The sequence below is a fragment of the Calonectris borealis genome, chromosome W, assembly GCF_964195595.1.
Source record: "Calonectris borealis chromosome W, bCalBor7.hap1.2, whole genome shotgun sequence".
Taxonomy (NCBI): Eukaryota; Metazoa; Chordata; class Aves; order Procellariiformes; family Procellariidae; genus Calonectris; species Calonectris borealis.
The window spans coordinates 3,809,587-3,837,069 of record NC_134351.1 but is presented as its reverse complement, the minus strand read 5'-3'; the positions used below and the strand labels follow the sequence as shown (position 1 = coordinate 3,837,069).

General features: G+C 39.7%; 1 protein-coding gene across 6 annotated transcripts in view; it reads right to left on the bottom strand.

Moving 5' to 3' along the window:
- Positions 1-27,483, bottom strand: part of LOC142075123 (dymeclin) — a 222,816-nt gene that overhangs the window by 36,579 nt on the left and 158,754 nt on the right. For all 6 annotated transcript variants that reach the window (XM_075136150.1, XM_075136151.1, XM_075136155.1 and 3 more), the window contains one exon: positions 3,719-3,901. In XM_075136150.1, coding sequence (XP_074992251.1) covers positions 3,719-3,901 — 183 coding nt within the window. The remainder of the gene's footprint in view (positions 1-3,718; positions 3,902-27,483) is intronic.

Genomic DNA, 27,483 nt, shown 5'->3' with positions numbered 1-27,483 from the left:
TCACCATCCAGAGGAAGAATATCCCATTTAGCTAAACAAGATGCACAATATCCTATTAAGATGACTTTCTAAAATGAAAAATAAATTAATAGGAAACAGAAGGTATTTTGATTTCAGTTTCTTCTGTACAGCATTAACTGTTCCCATATGTTCCCAATCAGCTGGCAATGGTGATTTTTAGCTTATTTATAAAAACCCAGAGGCAGGTAAGTAGTTGTCAATAAAATAGTGTTCTATACGCTAATGACCCTTAAACACCTACCCGTTTTTTTGCCTCAACTAAGAAGCACACAGAGGTTATGTGTTATCTCCAGAGTAACCTGAATGGTCCAAAACCTGAAGCAAAGGCCTTAGTTACTGTGACCAAGTCTGTCCCACAGTTAACCTGGGCAATTGCCGCTCTGGTCTGAGGAGCTGGTGGGGCTGCAGAGCCATCCCCATATTCACGTGTGCCTACAGACATGTCTGCCCCGTCCTCTGCCCTACTGTCGTCCTGCCAAAGGTCTGCTATCCAGAGGTCTCCAATGTTGAAGACCCTGGAAACCTACCACAGTGCTCCGTTATTATTAACATTAGAAAGTCTGTCCTTATGACCTGTGAATCCACAGGTACGTGAAATAGGTTATTCCCTTTCCCTTCACAGCAGTGTTTTATTTGAAAAATATCACATCACCTTTAGCCTTCCTTTGGCTAATCAGCACCCGTTCTATTTGTCCTTAGAGATCCCGTTTTCTACAGCTCTTGTTTCTCCCTAGAATTTCTTCCATGGTGCCTAAACCCAGAGTAATCCAGCTAAGAAGTCACCAGCATGAGCAGGCTTAGAGAACACCTCTGAGCTATTCTCCCTTTGCATACCCACACAGGACTGCAGCAGATGCCTCCTTCCTCCTTCCCTTTGCACCATCAACTACATCTTCTCAGCACATTTTCCAACTAATTTTGCATCCACATTTTAGCATTTTCACCTCTTCCGTGCTTCCTATTTGGTTTATGAGAACATTATATGCAGCAGAGTAAAACCAACAACTATTGAAGTCAAGATATGTCATACCCATTTTATACATTCTTGACAAAGCAACCTGGCAACTGTTTTAGTGTCCAAAATCATTAGAGATTGCACGTATTCTGTATTTTATTCAGATTTCTTCAATATAGAACATTACCATGCTGTCTGATAATATTTCCATATGAAATACAAATCTGGACTAGAGCTTAGGATCAGAAAATCTTACACTTAATGTAAGGAGGATTTGGAGTGACCCAGAACATAAAATGCACTTTCTGCTCCTGTGGACCTCTAGTGGCATCTGATGATGGAAATTACACTCATACTTCCACTACAGTGTGGGTGGAGATAATCTAAATGTACATTGCCGTTTAATGACTAGAAAAAGTACTGATGGAGAGAACCAGGATGTAGCACAGCCTCTGCAGACATGCTTTGGGGTCTTCAGAAAGGTAACTTCTCCTCCCCACCCTTCCATTACCAAAAGCTGCAACATCTACCATTTACACCTACGATTTACACGCTTTGGGCCACCAAATTACATTGAGCATGGCAGCCTGAAACCCAACATGGCTCCCTGATACATGGGAAGTTGGTGGATCCATCCTCCTCTGAATAACCAGGCTTGGCCACACGAAAAGCCCGGTCAGCTCACTATTCTGTCTCTGACAGTAGGCTGGGATGGATGCTTAAATAAGAATATAAGAGCAGGTCAAGAATAGGGATATCCTCCCCATGAATACACTCTCCCAGCTTCCAGCAAGACACAGTTTAGGAATTTACTGACCCAAATCTTTAAAGATTTTTTCTCCCCCCATGATTTTCTGACTCCTTTTGGAGCACACCAACATTTCAGACATTCACAACGTCCTGTGGCCGTGAGGATGGAGCTCCCACCTCCACCACTGCAGAGAAAAGCCTGAGCAAAGTCTGGGAGCCAGGAATTCATTTTGGTTCTTCTCAGACACTGCCCAGATGGTTCCAGACAAGCTCCCCCCATGTGTAGAGTAAAACTAACATGATTTGGCACTTTTTCAAGGGATAGGAAGACCAGTTAAAACAATCTGGCTGTAGCACATGAGACAAAGACCGGTTCTGTCCATGATGGTAGTGCTGCCGATACTGTGTACGAAGTGGAGGGCGTGACAGGGTAGAAGAGGAGTCAGCTGAATCTAATCTTTTATTCAGATCTTCGAGCCTGACAGCTCTCACCACTTGCCAGCTGGTGACAGGTACATTTAAAAAAAAAAATCTTTTTTTGACATCCTTGCTTCCCTAACAAAGGAGCTATTTAAAAATTCAACATGCTCCCTTGGAAAGCTTTAAATAGTTTCTGAATGTAACTGGCATTATGCTGTAACCCAATATTAAATAGTTTTGGGGAGGAATTGTTTAAATTGTTGAGGAAAACCTACATTTAAGTGTTACAAAGGAAAGGACGTGCTGCTATCTGCAAGAGGCATGGGGCTGTTGTGCAGAAGGATCTGGCCACCACCTTTCCTGGATGTGGACAAGTAACCAGAGAAGGTCCCTATCTCAGTCAAGAATGAAGACTGCACCATATCCTCTCTTTACACAACTTGAAGACATCTTGTCCTAATCATCCAGGCAGTATCATGCTGGCTGTAGTCTGCAGCTGCCAAAAGTTTGGAGAGTTTTGAGCTCCGAATCCTCTGCTCTCCAACCTCTTGCATGACCAGAAAATATGAAGTGAGAACAGAAGAGGAAGGGATAGGTACAGAGCAGGATTTCAGTTCGACATTTAAAATTACTTTCCTTTATGGATCATCAGAAATCTGTCAATCTTCTGTAATATTTTAAAATAAAAGCAGATCAAACCAGAACCTCAGCAGATTTTTATTCACACTGAATAAATGCACTATTCACTGCAGCAAGAAATTTAGCATCCTGTTCAGCCTCCCCTTCCAGTATTTCATATCCAGGGGTCACAGCGTGACTTCAAGCATTGCTCAGCTCTGCAAATACTGACTAGAGGACAGAGAAATATTTCTTGCACTTAAAATCTGTTATTTTCTAGCAGGAATCATTACTCAGGTTTTCAATATGAACATTAAAGCCACTATCAGATGCAGCAGTAATTAATTAAAAACTAACTGTTTTCCAAAGTCATACTCCATGGAGAGCCACACCAGTAACAGCTTCTGATCCACCGCTATTTCCTTTTGTTTTCTTCTAAAATGTCTACTTACCCAAAGGGATTGCTGTGGAGAGACATTTTGCGGGTGAAAGCAACACACACATTCAGATACAGCCCAGGGAACAAGGCAGCTGAATGTCTGCTCTTAGCTATTTTTAAAACATCCCCCATATTCATTAATAGGCTCGTGATGGGTGTAAGAGAAAAGAAAAAGATTGGCTGATGATGAAAATCTGCTTTTCTCCCCCAAAAGACAGGTTTCTAACAAGGGGCAGTTAAGAGAAGCCAACACTGTCCTTCCTTAGGGGACTGAAAGATGTGTATCAGGTTGGGATTCCTTACCAGATGCATCCCAAATCCCCCTGGCTCTGCCAAGTTAAAGATGTTGTCCAAAAGAAGTCACAGTGGAGGCCCAGAAAATAGGGGAGAGAAACTCAACATTTTAATACTTTCTAAAATAAACTGACAGAGATGATGAATATTTTCCACCTCTCAAAAGGATAAAGAGATCAAATAACAACGTGTAAGCATCCTTTAAATAATGTATCACTCACCAGATCTATATTTTGCATTATGTCCTGGAAGGAAGGGTGAGTTCGAAATTGCTCAAACAGATCCCGCTTGTAAAGCAGCGCGTACACCAAGTTTGGGTTGTGATGAAGAGAATTTGTCAGGCAGGAGTTGATGATCTCCAACATCATTCGGATCACTTCCTCGATCACATTCAGATCTTGCGCCTTTAAGAAAGGAATAAAAGGTTAGTGTGCCCTTTTCCATTGTAAAATATATTAGGTAATAAAGACAGAGCACAGGTAATTATTACTAATGGAGCTATTAGCTGGTTAACGTCTCAATGGTGAGCAAATCTGGCATGCCTGTATCTGGAAAGAGATCTGTTTTCTCCTGTAATAACCAGAATTTTAACCGAAATGCACTGCACTCTATTATTCAGCCTCATAGCTTGATTCTCTCAACAGGAGCTATCTTCTCAAGCCAAAAAGCATTAACATACTGTAATCAGCCAAATTCACTAAGGGTTAAGTCAGCTTGGTCTTTTCAACCCTTCCTATGCTAAGTAAAAGCACTTCAGCATACATTTAATTTAATACATTTTCTGGTGAGCCCCTGCTTGGGAAGGAGGGATAGGGAGAAGAAGAGAGAAAAAAAAAAATCAGAAAAATAAAAAGTGGCTGGTGAAAGAGAAAAGCAAAGACAGGAGAAGGAAAACTGATTGGGATCAAAACCCATTGCACCTTGAACATCTGCCACGGTTCTCCAGACTTTGTCCTTGGCCTTTTTTTGTATTGTTTTGGCATTGAAGAATACTCGTAATAAATGAAAAAAGAAATCTCTTTCTGTAGCGCGTTAAGCCTTAATGCTCAAGATAAACTTGTAGAGATTTTCATCTTGTCAATGCCTTTAACAAACCATTCCTGATGATTTTGAAACTCAAACTTTCTAAGGTGAACAAGCTGGCATGTGAACCCCTGCTAGCCTTCTGGATTTCTCTTCTTGGGCTGCACATCAGGATATGCCTGATACGGTTGTTCAGACCGGAGAGCTGTCTGTCCTCCCTTGGGATAGGGAAAAAAAGGCAAATCTGCTTTGTTTGTATCGTTAGGTCTCTCCACCACATCAAACGTTGGACTGTGAGACTTTACAGGTCTGGCAAGAACGTGAATCATACCAAACCGGCTTGAGTTTTTCTGCTTAGTACGAACGCTGAAACCACTGGCATTTACTTTTGCCGGCTGCCTACAAAGCAGTCATTTTCTAAGTTATCATAAGGCACTTAACGAGGCTGTACTTGCAACAGCATTTTGTTGGACTGTCAGTCAATCTGTACATAGTTGAGTTACTTTCTACTCCAAGGAGCGTTGTCAGATATATGCTCCTACCAAGGCAGAAGAGAATACGGGGACTTGTCGTTACCCTGGTCAGACTCATGCAGACCTGCTCCTCCATCTCCTCCACGGTGCTGAGGACCGTGGAGAAGAGAGTGCCCGTTCTCATACTGCTGAAATGCAGCGGCACTCTAATTTGGTTATCCACACCGCTTGTCTTCTGCATGTACAAAGGCGATTTAAGTGATGAAAGCCTTTTGAAATTCTTGTTTGAAGAACAATATTTGGCGCACACACTACAACGAAATTTTCTTCTTCCACTGACTGTGGAGGTTACAGATTTTTTTCCCCAAACGTGAGGATCTTTTTTAATAGCTTTGCCTCAGCCACCGGAATTACCGTTGTAGTGTAGCTAACAATGTTGGCAGAAACCCTTACAAAGCCGATCGCTGCAGCTACTTAGTCTGTCAATGGGATCGCATTCTTCTACGACAGAAACAATCCTTGCATTCAAAGCACAGGTGGTTCCTCTGTCTGTATTTCCTAGCGAGCCTGCTATGAAATAGCATCCCAGTTAGATGCTGTGAAATGTGTAGAATGCAAAATACTAGACAAAACCTGAAATAATTGCTTCAGCTGGAATCTGAAGAAAAATCCAGACCTGGCTAACTCATCTGTGGAGCGGTACGTGCCTATCAACTTGGATTTAATTCAGAATATGGTATATTATGGTAGCTTCTAAAAAACTCTGAGCATCGGCGTAATTCTCTCCCCAAGGCAGCAGGATGACCTAGTGGCTGAGACTACTAGGTGCTACCCTAAAATACAGAATACATTACTTTTGCAGAAACATTATGATTCAGGATCAAGTGAGATCTATCCAGTTACCAGAAAGGTAACCAGCCACACAATTGTTTTTCAAAAACTAAATGCTTTTTAACAAAATATGTTCACCTTAAAACCTGGGCATACAGCTAGTTTAAACAGAAAGTGTTGCTAACCATCTACAAACATGTTATTTCAAGAAAAGGCAGACTCAGCTATTGGTCAGCTTCAAACAATTAAAAGTTACCAGAGGTTATTGCTCAGTAATTATATTTAAAGTTTTTAGAAGCTGAGGGACAGAACCAACCATCTGTTTTTCAGCAGTGGTGTTGCAGGTGAAGAATGTGGGACCCAAATGAAGAAATCCAGGAGCTACCCATAACTGACTATACAAAAAAAAAAATCATTTATAAGAAGAGTGAGCTCCATAAAGGACGGAGAAGTGGGACTGAATCCCAGTATTGCATATATGTTATCTGGAGAGCTGTACGCTCCTATAATTAGCGATTAAAGCATTTGTAAAGGCTTAAAAGTTTTCAAAACAGGAAAAAACAAGCAGAAAGCCAAGGACAGCATTTGGATGAGACAATGGAGAAATGCTGTAAGAGCTGATAAAATGCTGTGTGCTTTTGTTGCTCTGTATCACCAGTATCAAGCTACGGCCCCTCTGCATCTAGACATGGCGTCACGACAGATATAAATAAGGTTACAAAAACATTTCGCAGTTGAAGAGAAGTAGTTTATCACCCTGCGTATTAACTTTCAGACCAGCTGAACACAGCTGAAATGCTGAACACGTATGGCCAAGACAAGGACTACCACATCATCCACAGCAACCTTGTAAGACTATTTTTTTGACTGAATTAGCTGTTGTATGAAAAGAAAAGGCAGATATTGATTTTGGGGGGACAGGTAGACAAGTTTCAATCTATTAAACGGTACATTTAAATGAGAGAGGACTTAGAAGTAATGGCATTTTCCTATTGCTTACACTTGAAAATTCAATGTGGCATTCACATTTAAAATTATTACAGTATTCCTTTACAAACCGGGGCTCAGCTGCCTCTGTTGATACTGATGAGTACCAGTCCTTCCCCTCTTTTTTTTTTTTTTTTTGTTTATGCCCATAGAAATAATTATACCCATCATTAAAAGAAACTTGGAAGCTAAAGCTTGGTACCAACTTTTTGAGACTGAAATCATGCCTACAAAAGGGATAGGAATGTAGGCACAGCGCTAACATTACTGCGGGTAAACCTTCCTTCTCAGGACAGGAATTAAACGTGGCAGTTTTTTGCAAAGATTTTCATTTTCAAGGCAAAAAGCCAGATGCTTGGCCATGTTCTAGTTGCACAAGGAACAAATCAGGCTGCGACAGCTACAACAGATCCAGGTACAGTTCTGGGTAGTCTGGGTCTCTTTCGTTAAAAAAAAAAGGAACAAACAAGTGATAATGCCACAGAAAAGAGAATGGAAACAAGCTGAGAGGATGCAGAGGAAAGCAGGACAAGCACAGGAATGAGAACATTATCTGGAGAAAAATAATTTGAGTTTGATAAACACTAACAAGGAACACACAAATATGCAAAGCCAAGGCAAACTACGGGCAGAGCTGGATGTTCTCGTCTCTGACCATCCTGGAATACTGTTGCTTTCCTTACGGCAATATAATTAATTAGCATGACATCCTCCTGGGCAAAGACTTCCAGAGAATTCAATGCTTACTTCTGGAAAAACACTGATGTGTAAAAACAGTTGAAAAGTATATGGCTCATAAAATATCAGAGAAGTCAAGCAGCCTAAACGCGAAACCCCAGGCAGGCGCTCACAGTTCGGTTCCTCACAAGCATGGTTACCCACCAAAAAATAAAGCAGTTGAATCACTGTCAGTGGAGGATGCAAGATCTCAGCGTCACCAAAAACCTGCTTAATTTATGGTACCCATCTTCTGTTTCCTACATTGGAACATTCTGAGTGCTCATCCTTTTGATTTAATTTGACATTAAATTAATTTTAATTTTTATAATAATAGAGAACTGGTTAAAAAAGTTCTATTAGGAATGAATGCAAATCTCCAGCCTCTAAATGTTAATACTTTTTAGGAGAAAAAGGGAGGCATGTCCATGTGTCATTCAGGTTAACTTTACTTAACCATCCCTCATGGCTTGTACTGTCTAATAAACACTGAGACAAAATTATTCTGCTTTCTCTTTTCTTTCCTCCTCTGCTAGTTTATATGGAAAACAGTAGTCATTTGAAAATCAGAATTTCAGCCACTTGTGATGTTATGAAGAGACATTTGTAAGCAAGGGTGGACATGAGGCTGTCTTTCATGATGCAGTAAGCTTTGTATTAAGTTTCAGAGAAAGGAACACTTTTTTTAAGATTTCTGGTAGCCTCGCCGAAGCCATTTTCTCTGCGCTTGCAGCCTGCGATCTCAGCAGCCCGATGTCCACTTCAGCCAGCCTTCGGCTGCCACACCAGCTGTGTCCTCACCGCAGAGCTGATTCCAGTGCTCCTGCCCCCGCTTCGGCTCCGAGCCGCACAGAAGCCCCTCGCTTGAGCCCGGCTCATCTTCTGACCTTCGGTCCTGGGTACAGGCTGTGAGCCGAGCGCTGCCCCGTTTCTGGGTGGTACCCGGGGTATTTCATAGCACGGATGCAAGCTGGATGGTGATGGATTTCTTAATGACATTTTGCATTTTTGACCATTTACCCAGAAAGATGGCAAAGCTCTGCTGGAGGCTCAGCTACAGCATCCCATCGTGGCCATGCAACCTGAGCTGGGTCAACCGTTCCGCTGCCAGCCACCAGTTACCAGCAGTGACAGTACAGCTGAATTCAAGGAAATATTGAAGTCTTGATTTCAGGGTGAGGAATGAAATAATTACAGTTTTCTTTAGGCTAAAAACTTAGCCTTTCAATACGTAAAGAGTGCTTAGAAGAAAGATGGGGACAGACATTTTAGTAGGGCCTGTAGTGACAGGACAAGGGGGAATGGTTTTAAACTAAAAGAGGGGAGATTCAGACTAGGTAGAAGGAAGAAATGTTTTACAATGAGGGTGGTGAAACCCTGGCACAGGTTGCCCAGAGAGGTGGTAGATGCCCCATCCCTGGGAACATTCAAGGTCAGGTTGGACGGGGCTCTGAGCAACCTGATCTAGTTGGAGATGTCCCTGCCCATGGCAGGGGGGTTGGACTAGATGGCCTTTAAAGGTCCCTTTCCACCCAAATTATTCAATGATTCTATTCTATGATTCTAAAAAGCACTAGTGCACAAACTTAAGTCTCATATTGTGTCCACATGATGAATTATAATACGATTATATATTTATTTATTCCAAGCTAGAATTCACTTAAATGCAACATTTTTTTTTTTTCCTTTTATCTGGATGTGTAGTAATCCTCAATCCAAAGCAACAAATAAGTGTAAGCCTAACCAGGTCCACTTTGCAACTTTCTTAAAAACCAGAGATCTAACAGCGCGCCTTTTCCTTTGTGGCAAGATCCATATGAATGATGCTATGCAGTGTACAACAATACGTGTATGCATCCAGGACACTACTGCCTACTAAAAAAGCCCCACTTCTCACCGTGCCTTCACATCGCAGCAATTTTCCAGCCAACTTTCAGCTAAATAACTGCTAGAGGTTTCTGCCTGTTGAAATGGCACGACGATGAATGCTATCAAAAAGGCAGTTCTACAGTTAGCACAATCTGAGCAGGAAGGAGCTTATCTGCCTAAAAAAACAAAACCCGAGCAGGGATGGGTAATGCAATACGCTACAACCGCACAATGTAAATAGGGTAAAAAAACAGGAAAGGCACACCGTAGTGAAGTCTTAATGCAAAGAAACCTGGTGAAATAAAGTGGAAATGTCACCTGTAATAGCAAAAGAAATACATGATGGAAATGCAGGCTGACAAAAAAACCATGTCCAAACACAGTTCTGAACTTATTGCTTTTGACAATGAATGGCTTTTAGCAAGCGGTATCTCGCTGCCAGTAATAGGATGCCTTGACATTTGAATTTCCAAAAGTGCAAATTTCTTTACGTTGAAGCTCGGTAGTTTTAGTTCACAATTAATGACACTGCAGGCCCCTCTCCGGCAGAGCGAGGAGTGCGTACAGTACGCCAAAGCTGTACAGAAGCTACCTACAGGAGCTTTAGCTTGAGATGCTTTAACAACCCCACAATTCAAAGCAGTAAAACCATCTCTGACTTTCCACTTTCCCAGCTAGCTCTGACTGCCCCCTCAAGGCCATTTGCTCCCTTCGCCTCCCTTTGCAAGTCCAGTCCTTCTCTCCCAGCGTCGAGGAAGGTGCAGCAAGCAGCGGGTACAAGCACTCTGCGTTACCAGGCAGGGCTGCGTCCCGTTTGTGTCGCTGCGTCCAGGCGGCGGGGACCAGCCATCCTCAGACCTGAGGCTGAAGGCTACCGTGTGGATAAGGGAATAGAGAGAGGAAAGGCGAGAGTGAAGGTTGCACAGGCAACCTTAATTATGGCCTTTCTTCATTCTGAGCCCTTAACTGTGACGCCTCACTATAATTCTTCACATGTCATATTTTCAGAGAGTTCTTTCCCCCTCCCAAGAGGATTTGTAAACATAAACATAAAATCTTGAGTAATCAACTACTTCCTTCATGACGCAGATATGACTTTAAAGGCAATTTTGTCAGCAATGGAAAACAAAAGGATAGACACACCATACACTTAACGCATACCAAAAGGCTAAGAATGCCCCGTTAACCCCAAACAGACAGCTCCTGCCGTTCTTCTTTTTACCAGGGAGAAACAAGGAGGAAAAATTTTGGTAAACTGTTCCAGACCCATCAGCTGCATCCACAAAATATCTAGATGAACAGCCAGCTTCAGTTCATTTTCCATTACATTTTTTTTCAGCTAGCTTTATCCATGCTAAGGAATACTTCAAATGATTATGGTTTTGGACATTCAGTAGTTAGCTCTTCCATGCCTGCCTGTAACGCAGCTATTATAAACTCCAGGGTGATGTACTGTCTCGCGTGGAATAGACAAGTTGACACTCCAGAGAATTTCACCTTGATAACATAATTTAACAGCATCCACAATTATGATGATGTAAACTTCCCTTTCCTCTTTACAGGGGAATTTCTACAGTTAAATAGTTTCAAATAATTTACTTTATTTTTAGTTATTTTAAGAGAAGCATATGTATCTTGTTTGTATTAGCTTTGGGGAGCTTCCAAGAAAGCTGTCTGAATTTCCTGCATTTTCAGCAGAAAATAAAACCTTCAACAGAATAAACTCGCTCTGCCAAAGGATTGGAAGAGCGGAGGGGAAAGAAGGAAGCACACAAGAAAGCTGCTCTTACACTCAATGCACAAATGAACTTCAAAGCCAAGCCTCTGGTGACAGAAATCTTATCTTCATCTGTTTTACTGGCATATACTCTTTGGCTGTTCTATGTCAAACCTAGGTAACTTCTGGCCATAATGTTGAATTGTGGGACAGTAGGTATTAAGTGAAAAATTGCAGGGCTTATGGTGAATATAACCTCAAAAACTAACCCCGGCATCTCTGATCGCTGCTTAGAAATGAAAGTAAAGCTCTCACACCGGACCAAAGTTTCTTGCCAGACACTTTACTAAATAAACCTACCATCCTGACACTCGCTATCATTGTCTTCCCAAATAACCGAGAAAGCTGAAAGAGCAGGTTTTCAGCAATGTCTCACCATTTTGTCAAGCCAGCCCACGCAGTAAAGCGACATTTCCCAAGAGAAACACAATGCTGTCAGCCCGTATCACGACGCAAACCTCCAGGACAGCCTGCAACAAGGCTACACTAGAGGAAACGCCGAGGCGGTGTGTCCTATCCCAGAGAAAACAGCCCGGGAGCAGTCTGCTCCAAGGGAAAACCACGTCAAACGACACTTGCCAAGGTAGCAAACCCAACTGCTTCAATACTCCGAAAACCTGTTTGCCACAGTGTTTGATTTCAATAGCCACTGACCAAGAAAATATAAAGCTGTTTCTGAGGACATGTATATATCCGAGTGAAGGTGTAGATACTTTATTGGTACTTCTCATGCGGCTTCACCGTAGCGTGTTTATTATTCGGCCAACCTACTGCTAATCCACAACTCATCCCCTGGTCACACCTTCGCCTTCATCTCTTCTTCCATCCATACCCTTGCTATCTTTGCAATTCCAATCCTAAAACACTTCACATTGAAATACTTTAACTTATCCCTATCCCCCTACAAACTCAGGTTCCCAAATCAATCAAAAATTTCTAGACATTGGCCTAAATTCCCTCAGTGCTTTACTGGTTCTTGGTGATGCTTCACTCTCTTCGCACTGTGCACATTCTACCTGTTTACTGAGGATTTTACAGCTGGGAAATCTGGTTTATTTAATTCTTGTACTGCATATCCCTGTTTGAAATTAATAGCGGCACGGGAAGTTAACTGGCAAACAGTTTTAGCAGAGTAACTCCTTCACTGAATGAGCAGTGAAGTATATTCTCTCTTTTTAGAGAGGATCTCTTCTGGCAGCATGGCAAAACTTCAAGAGGAGGGATAGACGTTGACTCCACCTGATAGTCTGGTTTTTAGGGAGATGTGACCCAAAGGTGTCTCAGTTCCCAGGGGAATGCTATGACTACTAAGCTATTCTCTAAGTAGGGCTCCTCTGCTTTAAAAGGAAAGAATGAGCAGCCATCTGGACCCAAAAGGATGGAGAGGCACCTACATGCAGGAGAGATGCAGACTGTGGCATTTTTGTAGACTGGGGTTCAGTATCACGACTGCAGAAGGTGTTCAGTTCCAGAGAGCAGGACTTTAGATAGTCCTCCTCTTTGGCATTTCATCTCTACGTCCCAGCTTTTCCAAACTCCATTCTTGGGAACCTCCCGTCTAATTCAAGTGCTGAATTCCACCCTGGAAAGCAAAGGGGTGACAAGTCTCCTTTCCCAGTAATTTCCAAGGATGGCAAAATGACAAATCAATTATACAGATCAAATAAAATTATTTTCACCCCAACTGGCTGAGAAAAGTAAATGACTATGGAAGGCGTTTACTCAAGGTCAAGCTTCAGAGGCGGGTCTAAGCCCACCAAGAAGCTCCAGCATAAGCGGATCGACACAGTGCCCAAAATACCTGACAGTCACCAGCTAGGGGCTCCAGTACTGTCCATGCAAGAGCACATCCAAACCACATGCAACCGTGACAACAAAATGCTAATAGTATTTAGCAGAACTAAACCCGATCATTTTCTAAGGTCCCACAAAACCTGGGAGGCAACTGTTGCTAGGAAAACGACAACGTTCATACTAAGAAAATTAAAGTTAAAACTGTGAATCTGTATTTTTCTCAAATCAGGCTTGAAATAATAATGATGTTTTCTTGCTGTTGAAAGGAAACGGAGAATTCTCCATTTCTCCTTGAAACTAAGCAGTATTCCCTAGAGGTATGGGAAGATTTTGTTTAGTTTGACTGGTAGAACAGGAAAGGACAAGTTCCATATGCAACCCCAACTCCACCATACAAAGGTAAATAGATCATCATGATACAGGCTTTAATTAACAGAACCTGTCTTCCTTGAGTAGAGTTCAAGGACTTTAAAGATGTTACTCAAGTGAAAAAGTTTCTGATTCCAGCACTACACATGCAGCTTAGCTGTAAAATGTCACCAGCAAAACTGTTCGGAGGTGTTATGCAGTAATTACTGCTACGTGAACTGAAACTTCGACACTTCCTAATTAATTTCTTTTTTAAATTGCATGGCAGGTCTTATATAACACATAAAGTTTCACATTTTTGCATTTAATATGTAAATGCTACTTAATGAAGTCTCCAGACCTAAAAGTCTATTCCCTAAAGATGACTTCTGATGAACCTCTTTGAAGCAAGCGAGCCTCCAAAAAGGAACAAGCTTAACACTTTTTGCAGGAGGGTACTGTTGCTAACATACGCACGATGTTTCTGGTTTAGTATGTACCTGAGTCCAGATTTAAGAATCCTTATCATATCTTTAATGCTTGTTTGGAATGGGTTCTTACCCTTTTTATTCTATGTGATGTTGAACTGAAGTGTAGAAGCCCTTATTTCTATCATGAAGAAAAAGAAGTTGGAAAAACATTACATCTTGCCAAAAGACAGAAAAAAGACCAATTAGCAATTTAAACCAAACAGTTTTCTTCACGTTTTCCCTTCACACCTCCCAAACTTTCCTCCATACAGTACACCACAGTTATAGGAACGTAATTTATCCACCAGTTCCTTATAGCCCCAGCATCATCTCTGACTATATTATCAACTATTTTCTTCACCCTCGGTATTATATTTGGCAATAACAACTACGACACTCCCTGCAAAATACATATACATCTAAGAGCATATTTCCAATGAACCAACTGCTGTCATTCAAGAAAATCACTCAGTGCTACAGATTTTGCAGGCCTATATTCAGTGTCTAAGCAATTTTAATTGAGAAAGTATCAAAACCAACAGAATAAATACCAATCTCTCACTAAAGCTGTCGACTGCACAGAGGCCGAATTCAGAAGTTCTCCACTGGTTCCTTACTGATTGGATGCTGTGGTTCAGCACCTTTGCCACATTTGAAAACCATCATTGCCTTGGAACTATGACAGTTGTCTTCCACTGAAAGTACCGCTCCGAATAATTTTGACCCTACTTAAGAGAAGTAACATCACAACCGAGACTGTGGAATCCAAGTCCTCGATAATCCACACAGACTGCATCAAGTTTCCATAATTTCCATACTATCCAAGCAGAAGATCTTCTGGTTCTGATGACGCACAGGATGTCAGTGGGAAAAGTCTCCACACACTCAGCAGCCAAAAAGTTCTGTATTCTTGCCCTGAGGGTGAAAATTGCTATTGAAATTTCTGTGGGAGGCATAAGAAAGTCAGAAGGAGTTGGCAGAGCCGACATTTCACATCAGTACCGTCCGGGAAACGTCAAGGAGGGAAGGGAAGCGGTGTTCCTGCCGAGGCCGCCCGGCATTCCTCCCGCGGCTCAGCAGTGCAAGACTCCCGCTTTGCTCAAACAAGAAAAATCACTGCAAAGGTAAACCAAGTCAAATAAGACATTAAAAGAAAATCAGCATAAAAGAAAACTGTAGATGGCTTCCTGACAATATTAGCTGTGTTTAATAATAATAATAATAATGATGATGATAATAATAATGGTTGATTTAGCTGGTTGCCATTCACACGGAAGGTGACAGTGTGCACACAGAAAACTTTTGATGTTGGCACAGAATTCTTTGCACGTTGTAGCTCCTTAAATACTAGCAGTGCACGATAAAAAATGTCAGGTCCCAGATAACAGACACTTGGTAAGGGATTATGGTACTAGATTCCCAAATTGTTGTGAACAGGAATATGCTGCTTTACAGCCATCATTTTACCCCAGAACTGAAGCTATATCATGGAGAGTGCTTCTATTTCTTCTGATATATTAAGACATAGCAGCATGGTTAGAAAAGTAATTCAGAAATACAACTCTTTATGAGACCACTTGGCAGACTTACTCTACTAATTCTTTCAGTGGTGGTAAATATTTTGAAAATCAAAGGGGATAGATAAAGATGTGAGAAACCTATCATATTAAAAGGAAAAACTGCATTATTGGTCTTTGAAGTGGTTTGCAGTCTAAAGGATCTATAGATAAGCCCTTTTAAAATATAATAAAGTATAAGAAAGTGTTTTTATTTGTTTTCCTCTTAGCTTACCACCTCTTCAAGACTAGTCACTGCCAGTAGTAGTATCATTTATTCTATTAAGATGGGCCTGAAAAACCACCATAACCAAATTTCAAGAACTGCTCTCACAGGTTGAATAAAATGCAAATAGGAAGGAGATGAGAAAGAGCCTTTTGAGAGCTGATAGCAGGCAAACCAAATAAATGGAGTAACTTTTAGATTAAATGTTGTTTTTACTACATTCCATATTATTTTTCAAGTGCATTCCCCTGGACACTGCATCAATTCTGATAAACACAGAAGCTGGTGACCACTGCTCTGCTTCCTGCCGAACGGTCTGGAAGCACACAGCAGCCGTAGCCTGAATGCCGAAAAATGAACCTTTAACTGAGATTTGGAAAACCCCAAACTCACAGAAAATAATTCTAGAAGCCTGTGTACACAGGTACCCTTTCCAAAATGAACTATAAGCAACAGATGACATTTTTTCAAATGCTGAAGAAAAACACTCTTGATAGAAATATGGAAAAAACTACATTATCCAAACAAATAAAATTTGCTGAAATATTTATGAAGTCTCATCTATTTTGGGACAAAATGTAATTTTGTGTAGTCTGGTTCATAAAGTGCAGCAGTGACAGACATGGGCAAGATGAGAGATCACCGTTTGAAAGACAGAGAAACTCTTGTGTATATTGTACATCCATCCCGGAGTCAGTCAACAGTTCCTCACCAAAATCCTGTAAGCCATTATGATTTTTTACCTATAAATTAAGCTAAGTTTTCTAATGAACTCTAACAGAGTCCACCACAAGGTAAGATGGCTAATTTATTGTGGAAAAATAATTTCATATTTCAGAAAAATTCAATGAAGCTTCTTCCCACGGGAATGTGACACGACGCTTCCTATGGTCTCGATTTATCAAAATCTAAAAGATTAGTGTGGGAATGGGAAAACTTGGCATTACTTGTTCAGATAATTTTTTTTTCTCTGCATGGAGTAAGCATCTGATTTCTTTGCAAGTGCCACAGATACGTTGCTGGCGAGTAGCTTAAAGACCTGCCTTTAGGAACTGTGACATCCATTCTCTTTTCAGTTTATCTGGAGGGAAGAGATATACTTAAGATTTAGATTCCTATTGCAATGAAAAAATTAAATCTAACCTTTAACGTTACAATCCATCTTCTTTTCTCTCGAATAGGAGGGTTGGTTTTTGTTATTAGTAAACAGTTTCTTTAAGGTCAAGAGTTTGGGTTAGCACGCACACAAATGCTGGAGTGGAACAGCCTCTGTACACGCTGTACCAGCATGATAGCAAGAAAAATGCAGCAGAACACAGTGCCTTTGAAGATGTCATATACTTCAGTAGCAGGCCACAGCTCACTCAGCTTGGGCTCAAGCCTAAATATGTACAAGAGCAGTTCTGGAAAACCTCCACCACATTCCAGTAACATATCTGAAGGGCAATAAAAAAAAAAAAATCTTACTCGTCTCAACTGTGTTTCAGAGCAGCGTAGGCAATCACAGACATCTCCCAACAGTGTTGGGGATAAGAATATAGCAGGATTAAGTAACGGTAATATATTAGCGTCTTTTCTCGTTATGAATGTTTTAAAAGATACTTCCCTGAAATGGTTTTATGTTTGATATGTCACTGGCAGAGAACAGATGTAGAATATGACTATCAGCTTTTTGTTGTTTTGTTTTTTTAAATTTCTTTCCCCCCCTGAAAAACATTAGAAAATTTTATGTTGGTATAAATCAAAAAAAAAAAAAAAGTATTTATTTATGTGTTAATCCAAAACCCCTCCTGCTGTTGCTTTCAAATTAAAGCTGTAGGGTTAAACCCTCAAAAGGCAGACATCAGACTGAAAACATAGGCTTCCCTTTATCCCAATGTATATGTGTTAAGATACAATTTAATTACAAGCACGTTGAGAATTGATACTTTTTGTCCAATTTCTGGGTTATTGTTCCTGTAATCAACCAATTCTGTGGAAGAACTCCTATTTACAAAAACCAATTTAACATATGAAACGTGCAATGTATTCCTCTATCTCGCTTAGTTCTTAAACTACAAAGAAACGAGAAACTTAAGAGAAATGGCTGGTTACACAAAAGGGAAATAAAAGTTTATCTTTGCAGTTACGCCTGTGAAAAACATTAGGGTGACTTTATAGAATTCAATAAACGCGAAAACCAGAGATTTTTCTAAATGTCTATTTCTTCTAAATACACTCTTCACGTGTTTTGACAGGTTTCTCACAAAGTTATTTCACAGAGAACAAGAATCCACCACTGTCAATAGGGATAAACAAAATTAAAATTCTCTATTCTATGTTTCTTTAATGCTGCTTTTCAGGCCCGGTGATGAGGAAATTGGTTTTCAGTAAGTGGCTTATTTTGCTCCGTGTGATGCTTCTCATGGGCAGCAGGAGAGGAACCAGCCCTGGCAGGGTACTTTTGGTTTTGAATTTCTGCCCATATCAATTATTTTTTTTCTCCAAACCTTTTTCTTTTTCACTTCATACCAAGACTGTCCTTCAATCTTATTTGACTCATTCCCTTTAAAATATTCTCCTTTCCTTCATCCCACCACTCGGTCCCCTGGCCACCCACACTGCCAATTAACAGCAGTTAACTTGCATGACATTAGAGGTAATGGTAACAACAGCCATTAGTGGGAGAATTGCCCTCAGCGAGACAGTGCAAGATTTGTTCAGGAGGATAATACCCCTCCAAGAAGATAAATTGTAAGTTGATGGGACCGTCCTTCTGTAACTTGGTCACAACTGGAATAATCGTGGCTCTGTATAGGTCAAAAATGGTCCCGTTTTAACTTCTTCCTGTTTCAGTTCAGGCAGATTTGAGCAGCAATCTGACAGGTGAACAATTTCATGCACGGTTTTATCCACAGTCTGAAGCACGCTATCTTCCTCTTACCATCTTTTTCAAAATCTCTAAGTCTTGATTTACCTTCATTTCTCTTACTTTCTCTGGCTGTCTTTCCAATTCCAGATCATGGATATCTGCAATGAAGGAATCTAAAAATCTCTGTTACGCTTTTTTTTTCAATAACTATTTACTACCCTTCGATATAAAAGGATTGATTTTTTTTTAAACAACAACTAAGAGTTCCCAAGCCTCCCTGGTTGGTCCACAAGCATCCCTGCAAAATATGAAGAGAAGTTGTTGGAAATAGAAGGTGCAACATCAAAAAGTTCTCATGTTTCACCAGTCTCTCATATAGACAAAGTAGCGTAAAAAGATTCCAATTCCAATTAAGTATTTAGTACCAAACAGCCTAAAAGGGTCTGAACAGAATTCCTTCTGCATCCATTTCCTTTACTTTATATGGCTGCATGTTTAAAAAAAGAATTACTGAGATGTTTATAACATATGGTAACATACTTCTGGTTTTTAAGCACTACATTTTTCAATCAAAACCTTGCTTTAGGAACACGAAAAGTTTGTTTTACTACATTGTTGAAATACATAGCAGTTACAAAAATAAATCCTACTCTTTGGAGAGCTACTGCACTGGGTTTTTCTGTTTGTCTATGGAGGTTTGACAAAGCCCAATCATCCAGAGCAATCAACTTCTCCTGAAAAGCTCTAAACAACCCACTCGTGTGAAGGAGGCAGCAGGAAAAGTGTCTAAAGACCGAGTCAGCAAAGAAAGATGCTTCGGAAGATCAGTACTGTTACTTTTTTCATCCAAGCACTTCAAAATTTGTCATTAGTTTGAACTGAGCAAATGTTGGCTTACAAGGCAGTAATAAACAGTATTTACAGAGAGGCTTTCTCTTAATATAATCACACATTCTATCTACAGCTTATGCTGTATCACACCTCAGACCCTTCTAAAATCCCGGTATTGCATCAGGCTTCCAGCTCTCCCAAAGGCAACACAAGTAGGTGCACAGTAGAAAAGCCAGCGTCCAAAATTCTACTGCTTAATTTGGGGAGGTCCCTTCAGGACCCTGAGAGATAGCACTCATCCGTTTCTGAAACAAGCTCTCACAACTTCTTTAGCTTAATCATCTTCTCTTCTAAGGACATTTGTTTAAGTGGTCTTATCAAAACCATGTCTTCTGAGTACAAAAATGCAAATAAATGCCATCATTTATACCCTTTACTGCAAAATAATGACAATGCCCTAAACCTATATAACTATTAAAGGAGGAAAATAAGTAAAACATTATGAAGTTCATGTTTGGCTTTCTTCAAATGTCTGTAATGACCAAAATAATGCTCTTTTCAAAGGACTTTAGTAGGTGTTTGTATTGCTAGTGTCAGAAGTTCTTCCCACTTCTTCCAATTTGTTCTCATGTCTCATAAATCTGAAGAATGTAGAAAGATTTTCAATCAGATGCTCATAAGATGCTGCTGCCACACTAAATGTTCTTTTAATTAAAAAAAAAAAAAAAGCAATTTTCACCCTTATTTTCCAAGATATTGAAGATTTCTAAGTGAAATAAAGCTTAATGCCATCTACATAACACAAATACCAGACACCAATGAGACTTCTGTGGAACTCCTGAACGATGAAAGAACAACATCATTTTTAAGAACATCATCTTGATGTTCTTCAATATATTTGTCCAAAAATCCTTCAACCACAAGCATATTATTAAAGACGCAATAATGCAAAGATCAACTGCAAATAACTATTAGTCCTTCATTCTAATATATGGAAGTTTAAATAGACTGAACTTCACCAACATCTTTATCACAGAACTTTAGGATAGTTTGTGCCTTCTGTTTAAGGATAATTTATGCAGCATTTTTTCAAGAAAGTGTCCGATTCATTTCAAGGAAAGAACTGATTAAGAATTCAGACAGAACTGCAGAATTTGGCTATCACTCAATACAAAAGCTTGCTTTAGATTTGGGTTAGGTTGGTTATTTCAGTTTATTCTGAAATTGCTATTTTTTTAATGATATAAAAATAGGGGGATTAGGTAGGAGTAATACTCTTTAAACTAAAATATCATTCATCTGAAGGAGGGTATGACTAATATTTAGAAAATGTATTTATAGGCCTCTGGCTCAATATTGGAGTGGAGACAGGCATACCCAAGAATAATCTGGTATTCAAATGTCACTTCTGCTCACAAGCCATCAACTCAGAGTAATCAAGAAGAAGGTAATTTAGTGCAAAACAAGGCGATTCTCCTATTAAATGCAACTTCAATTGCTAGAACCCACATACCATATGAAAACATTAAAATATTGTATTGGTTTACCATATACTACCTTCAGTAAAGAACATCCTAAAAAAGTTTTCTTGTATAATCGTATATTAGGTTCATTAGAGTAGACAACAAAAGGATCTAAAAATTCACACACAAAAATGAAGTTTTTTAGACTATTAACAATGCATGGTTAATACAATCAAAAAATCTTACCGAGTTACTTAGCGACATTAAAAAATGGAAGAAAATATAGACAAAAAGAGTACTGAAGAGATCTAGGCAGTGCTTTTGGTGAAAAGTAGATGACTTCTGAGTTTTGAAGAAACACTGTAACAAAATAAACTACCTTAGGTTTTTTTTTTGCCCCCAGTATTTGTCAAATATGGACATATCTCAATTAGGAGTGATTATTTAATTTGGTAAAAATTTCCCATTCTGCCAATGGTGTATTCAATTCTACAGCTAAACAACTCGCACACATTTTCTACGCTCAGAGCAGTTACCGCTAAGCAGTATTTTTACAGACTACCAGCTAAACAACGTTAATTGCATCATACTAACTCCATTATGGCTGACCAGTTTATTTGGAAGTGGGTTTAATTTCATTTCTGCATCATTACTAAAGTCATCAGATGATAGCAGGGAGGACTTCCTATTTCTTCACGATAGCACGCATTTATAGGAAAACACTTATGTCTGGTGGCAGAGTTCTGCATTAAACCAGTTCTTTAGATAATTAAAAAAATTAGATAGAGCTGCAGCATATCTAATGTAATTTTAGATATGTAAGCTGAGAGCCTATTATATGACCCCAAAGCATCACGACATTTATTTACAGTTCAAATATTGTTCACATTGATAGTAAATGAAATACTTGTTTGCTACATGCTGGATAGGCTAAAAACATTAACTTTTTTGCACGTCATCCTTCGTAAAAATATGTCTGCATCACAAGATCCCATAACCTTACCTGAAATACCTAATTATTACATGAAAAACGCTGGTTAGTGCCATGAAAGGGACAGAACAGGATTTATATGACAATGTAATGGTAGACAATATCATGGATAAAAGATTTTAGTCTACAGCTGTTAATATTACATATTTCTAGAACATTCATTTTGGTTTAGTTGTTTAGCAAGGCCATGACTAAACTGCAGATACTGAAAATAAGGCTGACTTCAGACTGGGACTATCATCTTTCATCCACTGTAATGTAACTGAATCTAGAAAATTCAGAGATTCTAGATTTGTTTCGTTATGTTTAAAGGACAGCTAATGCTGCAGTTCATAGACCTTATTTTACCTACTCCTTAGCAATCCCAAATTTCTAAGATAAATATGGAGTCCTTACTTATAAAAGACAATAGGGAGTAAATGAAATAGGGGAACCTTTTAACATCTACCCATGCACAGGAGGCGGATTAGGTTGGTTCTCTGCTGGAGAAACTAAAATGAAGGACTATTTACGAAGTACTTGCAGCTTTGAATATAATCAACTGTAATAACAAGATACAAGTTACAAAAAAATTCTTTTTGTTGAAACCACTTTTGTAATACTGCGTTTTAATAACCCTCATAATGGCCGAATTAGAAGGACCCCAACTGAAGTCATTGATCCCACATAAAACAAACATTGCTTTTTCTTCTTAGCTTTGTTTTACAAGCTACATTATTTCCAGATGACGCTTGAGGGGCCTAGGAGTTTCAAGAATTAGATACTTAAACAGACAGCTGCTTTCTATTTACCATATAAATCAAGGAAAAATCAAAGAAGAATCTAAATATTGGACCTCATTTAGCCCATTACGGAGCACAAACTGAGAAGGAAAAGAAAAAAGAAATATAGAAATCTCATCACCCAAATGCAAAGTTTAATTCTCATTATTAAGACGAGAGAAAAACTCATTGACATTTGCAGAATTCCAGGGCTCCATGTAACACTAGCTCCGCACAGCAGGTAAATTTAACTGGATTGGGAAGGAGCCAGGAAAAGCCAGCTCTGATCAGGAACTCTCCCAGTACCACCAGCCTTTGCTACTGCAGACTTTTTTTATATATATATCTCTATACACACACACAGAGCTCACTGGATTCATATTCTTTACATTTTTCCCTTTGGATCGCCAACAGGCATTTATTTCTTTACCTTAACTAACACAGAAACAGCAGATTTTGGACAGGGGGTTAAAGGATGACGCTTCATACATTCACAGGAGTACATTTGTAAATATGAAAAGTCCAACACTACACTACATTGTTTCTATCACTGACAAAATTCCTCCACCATCGAAGTGCTGGTTAAATGACAGTCCTGTATATGAAGTAATTGAAGATATCAGCACTAAGTGGGATTATTTTTAGAATTTTTCCTAACACTTTTAAGCTTCACCTGTATAGAACAACGCATTTTTTTATAGCCAAAATTTCAAAGGTTAAAAAAAAAAATTACACTGCAGTGAATTTTAGCATTTTTCCTATGTGGCTAGTGATCGTCTTACCTACACTATCTTCTGTTAATGTTATTCCATTAAGCAACTGAAGGCTGTCGGCAAAATCCCCATGGATGGTGGAGAGAAGAAATCCCAGCAGACAGCAGCGTGGGGTGCTCAGAACCGTGACCTCTACCCCGGGTGTTGAGTGATTCTCAAAATGTGCTCCAAGGAGTTTTCATTTAACTGCTAAGCCTTCACGCCCACCACCAGTAAACAAGAGTTTGGGCTCCCACTGACATAAAATCCCTTGTCCCTGCGTTGCATTAGATGATGTTGAAATAAATTTAGAAACCAAATCAAAAGCTATGTATCCAAATACAGACTCAAACGATGATGCATGCCAAAGTATTCGAATCTAAAACTATTCCTACATTTGATTTTTATTTTCCCCAATTTTTGCATTAAGCAAATTTTTTTTCTTACATCAGCAAGAGAATTCTGAACCTCTGACATAAGCTTGGCAAAATTAAAAATTTACTCTCTTCTTTTGCCTCCCCATCTTCCTAGAAATAGTTAAGGAGAATGTCTCGTTACCAGCTGTAGAATAACAAGCACTGAAGTGCTCAAAAATCATACACAATACTATGAAATCCTTAAAAAGCAACCGTTTGGGTAGATGGTAGCTCCAACAACAGGTCTGACGTGCTGCTTTCCAAGGGAAGTTAGCGTGTCTCCAGTTATGCTGCTCCAGTATGATTTAACAAATTACATTAGGCTGTAATAAAATTACAAAGAAAATCATTGATATGTTTACTTAAGTAATTTGTCTTGATTTGAACTGGAAGAAGCAAAATTCTCAATTATTTTATTACCAGTTTTCTTGTTTGTTGTTAAAAATTTTGGAAAATGTGCTTTCATTGAATGCAAGAATGCTATAAAAACACCTAACTGGATTTTTCCCATTTCTTCAAGCCTGGAGATACTCGCAGACAAGGACAACTTGACCAAAGTGTGGTATTTTAAAACAGGTCATTGCTACTAGGAAAATAACGCTTAATAATAAAGCTTATTAAACAACCAGGAAACGAAGTAGCATGAGAATTGGCCTAACCAAGGATCCTGTCTCCGAGGCGATGGTTTGATGACAGGGCCTTCTTCTCCCTTCCCTGCTGGCTTCTCCATCCTGCTCCTGAATCCCATCACATTGGCTCCAGTTTATCAGGAAAGGACCAGGAAGCTGGTCTAGCCTTAATAAACGAAACAACTTGCTCTTTTCTTTTTTAAAGCCCAGAAAACCTCAACAAGAACAATATAAAAGCCAGCTGGGTCAGTTCCTTATTCTAGTTCACAGCAAAATACCTGCAGCTTTGCTGGTACACCAGAGACCCGATGGTAGTCTGCAGCAGAGACTCGCAAAAAAACCGTAAGAAACACAATAAAGGAGGATCCCAGTATATTCTTACCACCATCAATAATCAGCAGCCAAGGGACTGTATATTAGATCAAAAACTTAGGTTTTTACAGGAATGAAAACAAAGTAGAGTAGAAACAGTACTACTGTTGAGCACTCAGAAATTAAGAGCTGCCCATCTCTTAATCTCCATCTGCTCCCTTCGTGTGTACGCGTTACGGCACGGGCATACTGTGCCACAGCAGCTCTCCGTCACACGATGGTCACAACGGAGAGGGCTCAATTCAAGATCACTGATGCTGCCTTTTTCCTTCCTAGTCCTAAGAAGGAACACACAGTATTTACCATAATTTGTTTTTCCAAGTCTAGTACTCACAAGTGAGTAGAAAGGCTCAACACAAGACCATAAGCAACACGTAGAATAATTTTATGTATGATTTAACCCTTGTGACCTAGGTACCATGTAAATTCACTTTTGGGATACACAACACAGTAAGAAAAAAAATCATTTATAAATTAAATGAATTAAATAAATTTAAAAAGAATTAAAATAATAAGAAATGAATTTTTAAAACACGTTTGACTGATCTGAATGAAACCTATGAAGAGAATAGCCTACTAAGCAATTCTCCTCCTCTATAGAGATAAACCTGGGCAGAGCAGGCAATCTCAGAATCATCCCTTTCCTTAGCTCCGCGCTGGGATACAGTGCTAGCATGGGCTTCAGGACTTCGGACACTTATATCAGTTCCTAGATTCTTCGCTGTTCTTACAGACAACACAAACATGGGCTTTCAGAAGCAGAATATGCTGAAGTAAATGAAATCTGGCCTCAACTTTTATTTAGTCAACTGCCTATGCCTCAGATCGAGCTGGAACATGAGCCATTTGGAGAGAAAAAAAAAAGCCATGCATAAAAGTATACATTCTTCTTTCATGAACTTGAGCGATTTTACTCTCCCCTACAGCAATCTTTCCAACGGCTCTCCCTCTCCCCTCCCTCCCCTACGTCATAGCAACAATAAAAGGGAAGAAATTCAGGGAAGTATCTAAGTCTCTGGGCTGCAATCCAGAGTGCTTCCCCAGCACTGCTCCGTAAACTGCATTTCTCAGCTGTCTCCATCTGTAAGGGGATAACTATGTACAGCGAGCACCTCGGGTCTTTCCTTAGCTGCAGTATATAGTTTGCATCCAGTAAGTTAAAAAGAAGTCCAAAATCTATAAAGCAGTTTTCAAGCACCAAATTCATACACACACTGAAATATATACATATATGTATACCCACATATATGTAAACATATGCCTATGTGTGTGTGCACATATATATATTTATTTATATATGTGCCCTTTTACAAGCATACGTGTGTATCATGCTGTTTTCTTTCCTCTGAACAGTGAGGATGGTAATTTGTTTGTCTAGGGAAGAAAATACAAGGGTCTCTTTTCATAAATCATCAAATGGTTTGGGTTGGAAGGGACCTTTAAAGGTCATCTAGTCCAACCCCCTGCAATGAGCAGGGACGTCTTCAACTAAATATCAATATCCTCCTTCTGACAACAGGCCACACACAACTGCAGTCCCTGCATTAGGGACGTAAGTTAGTGTTACAAATTTCAGCCCTGTTCTCGAGGCATCTGAAGATGCTTGACAGTTATTTAACCAAAATGTCTGAGGTTAGTTTCAAAGTACACAGCCTTTAGCAGCAATTCCAGCTTATGGAGCCCCTGTGCCCATACACCCTCTCCCAAGCACCCACTCCAACCCCTCTGGGCTGTGATACTGCATGTTATCTCATGATATGATATATGATATGGTATGGTATGATATATCTCAGGTATGAAAAGCCATCACCTCCACCAAAGCAGCCTCCCTTAGCCCTGGAAGCCAACTGAAGCACCATAGCTCTCCAGGACAGCTCAATAAAGAGCCGCTAGACCACAGGAGGAATTTGAACATGTAGCTGTGCAATTGCTTAAGCTGGAACCTGGCATGACACCGGGGTTAATCACCTCTGAGAAATACGGCCCCAAGAGCCTTATCAATCACAACACTCGGAAATGCTCAATGCATCCAAAATGCTGCAGTCCTTCCAACCGTGGAACCCCCTACACCATGAGCCCCTACTGCTTGAGAAGCAACCCATGGGAAAGGGCCATCAAATCCTCTCCAAGGTGTTTGAAGTCTCGGGGGCTTTCAGTTGTTCATGCCCATGCGGATGAAAGAGCTTTATCCAGCTTGTGTATCACCTTACCAGGCAAACAGAAGTGGGATCTCCTGGTCTTTAACCACAAACTAAATTAAGTGGGTTCTTGCTGAAATGTTTCAAGTTCCAAAAATTAAAGGTCAGATAGCAACTTCTGGGAGAGAAATCAAAAGCCCTAAAACCACAGCTGTCGTAAGGAGCTTCACATGAATTAGGGCATGGTAAGGCAGCAGGAATACACAGGAAAAACCTGCGAGTGATTCATTTGCTCTATAAACCCGCGTGTCTCTGAATAACAAAGTGGCTCTAGTTTGTATCGGTACGTGTCAGCAATAATAACTAAAAGCTGCAGGTTAAGAAACCTGGTTAGTTAAATTAAATTTAAGTCATTAAACTATTATATCAAATTATCTTTTTAAGCACTTTTATACTTAACGTTACAGTAATATGACAGTAAAGTCTCAGACAGGCATGTCCTGGAACATGTATCAACACTGAAAATAAAACAGTTGTTACATTTTCATCCTCAAAAATCCAGAGCAACTGATAAATCAACTGTTTTTTTACACAGTATTGCAGTGAGAGTTCAAATGAGTACAAACCGAAGATACTTCAGTAGTACAAAGACGTTATTCAAGTCCTTGGAAGATGTCTCCTTCTTGTACCGAAACTAGAGATTTTCCAACA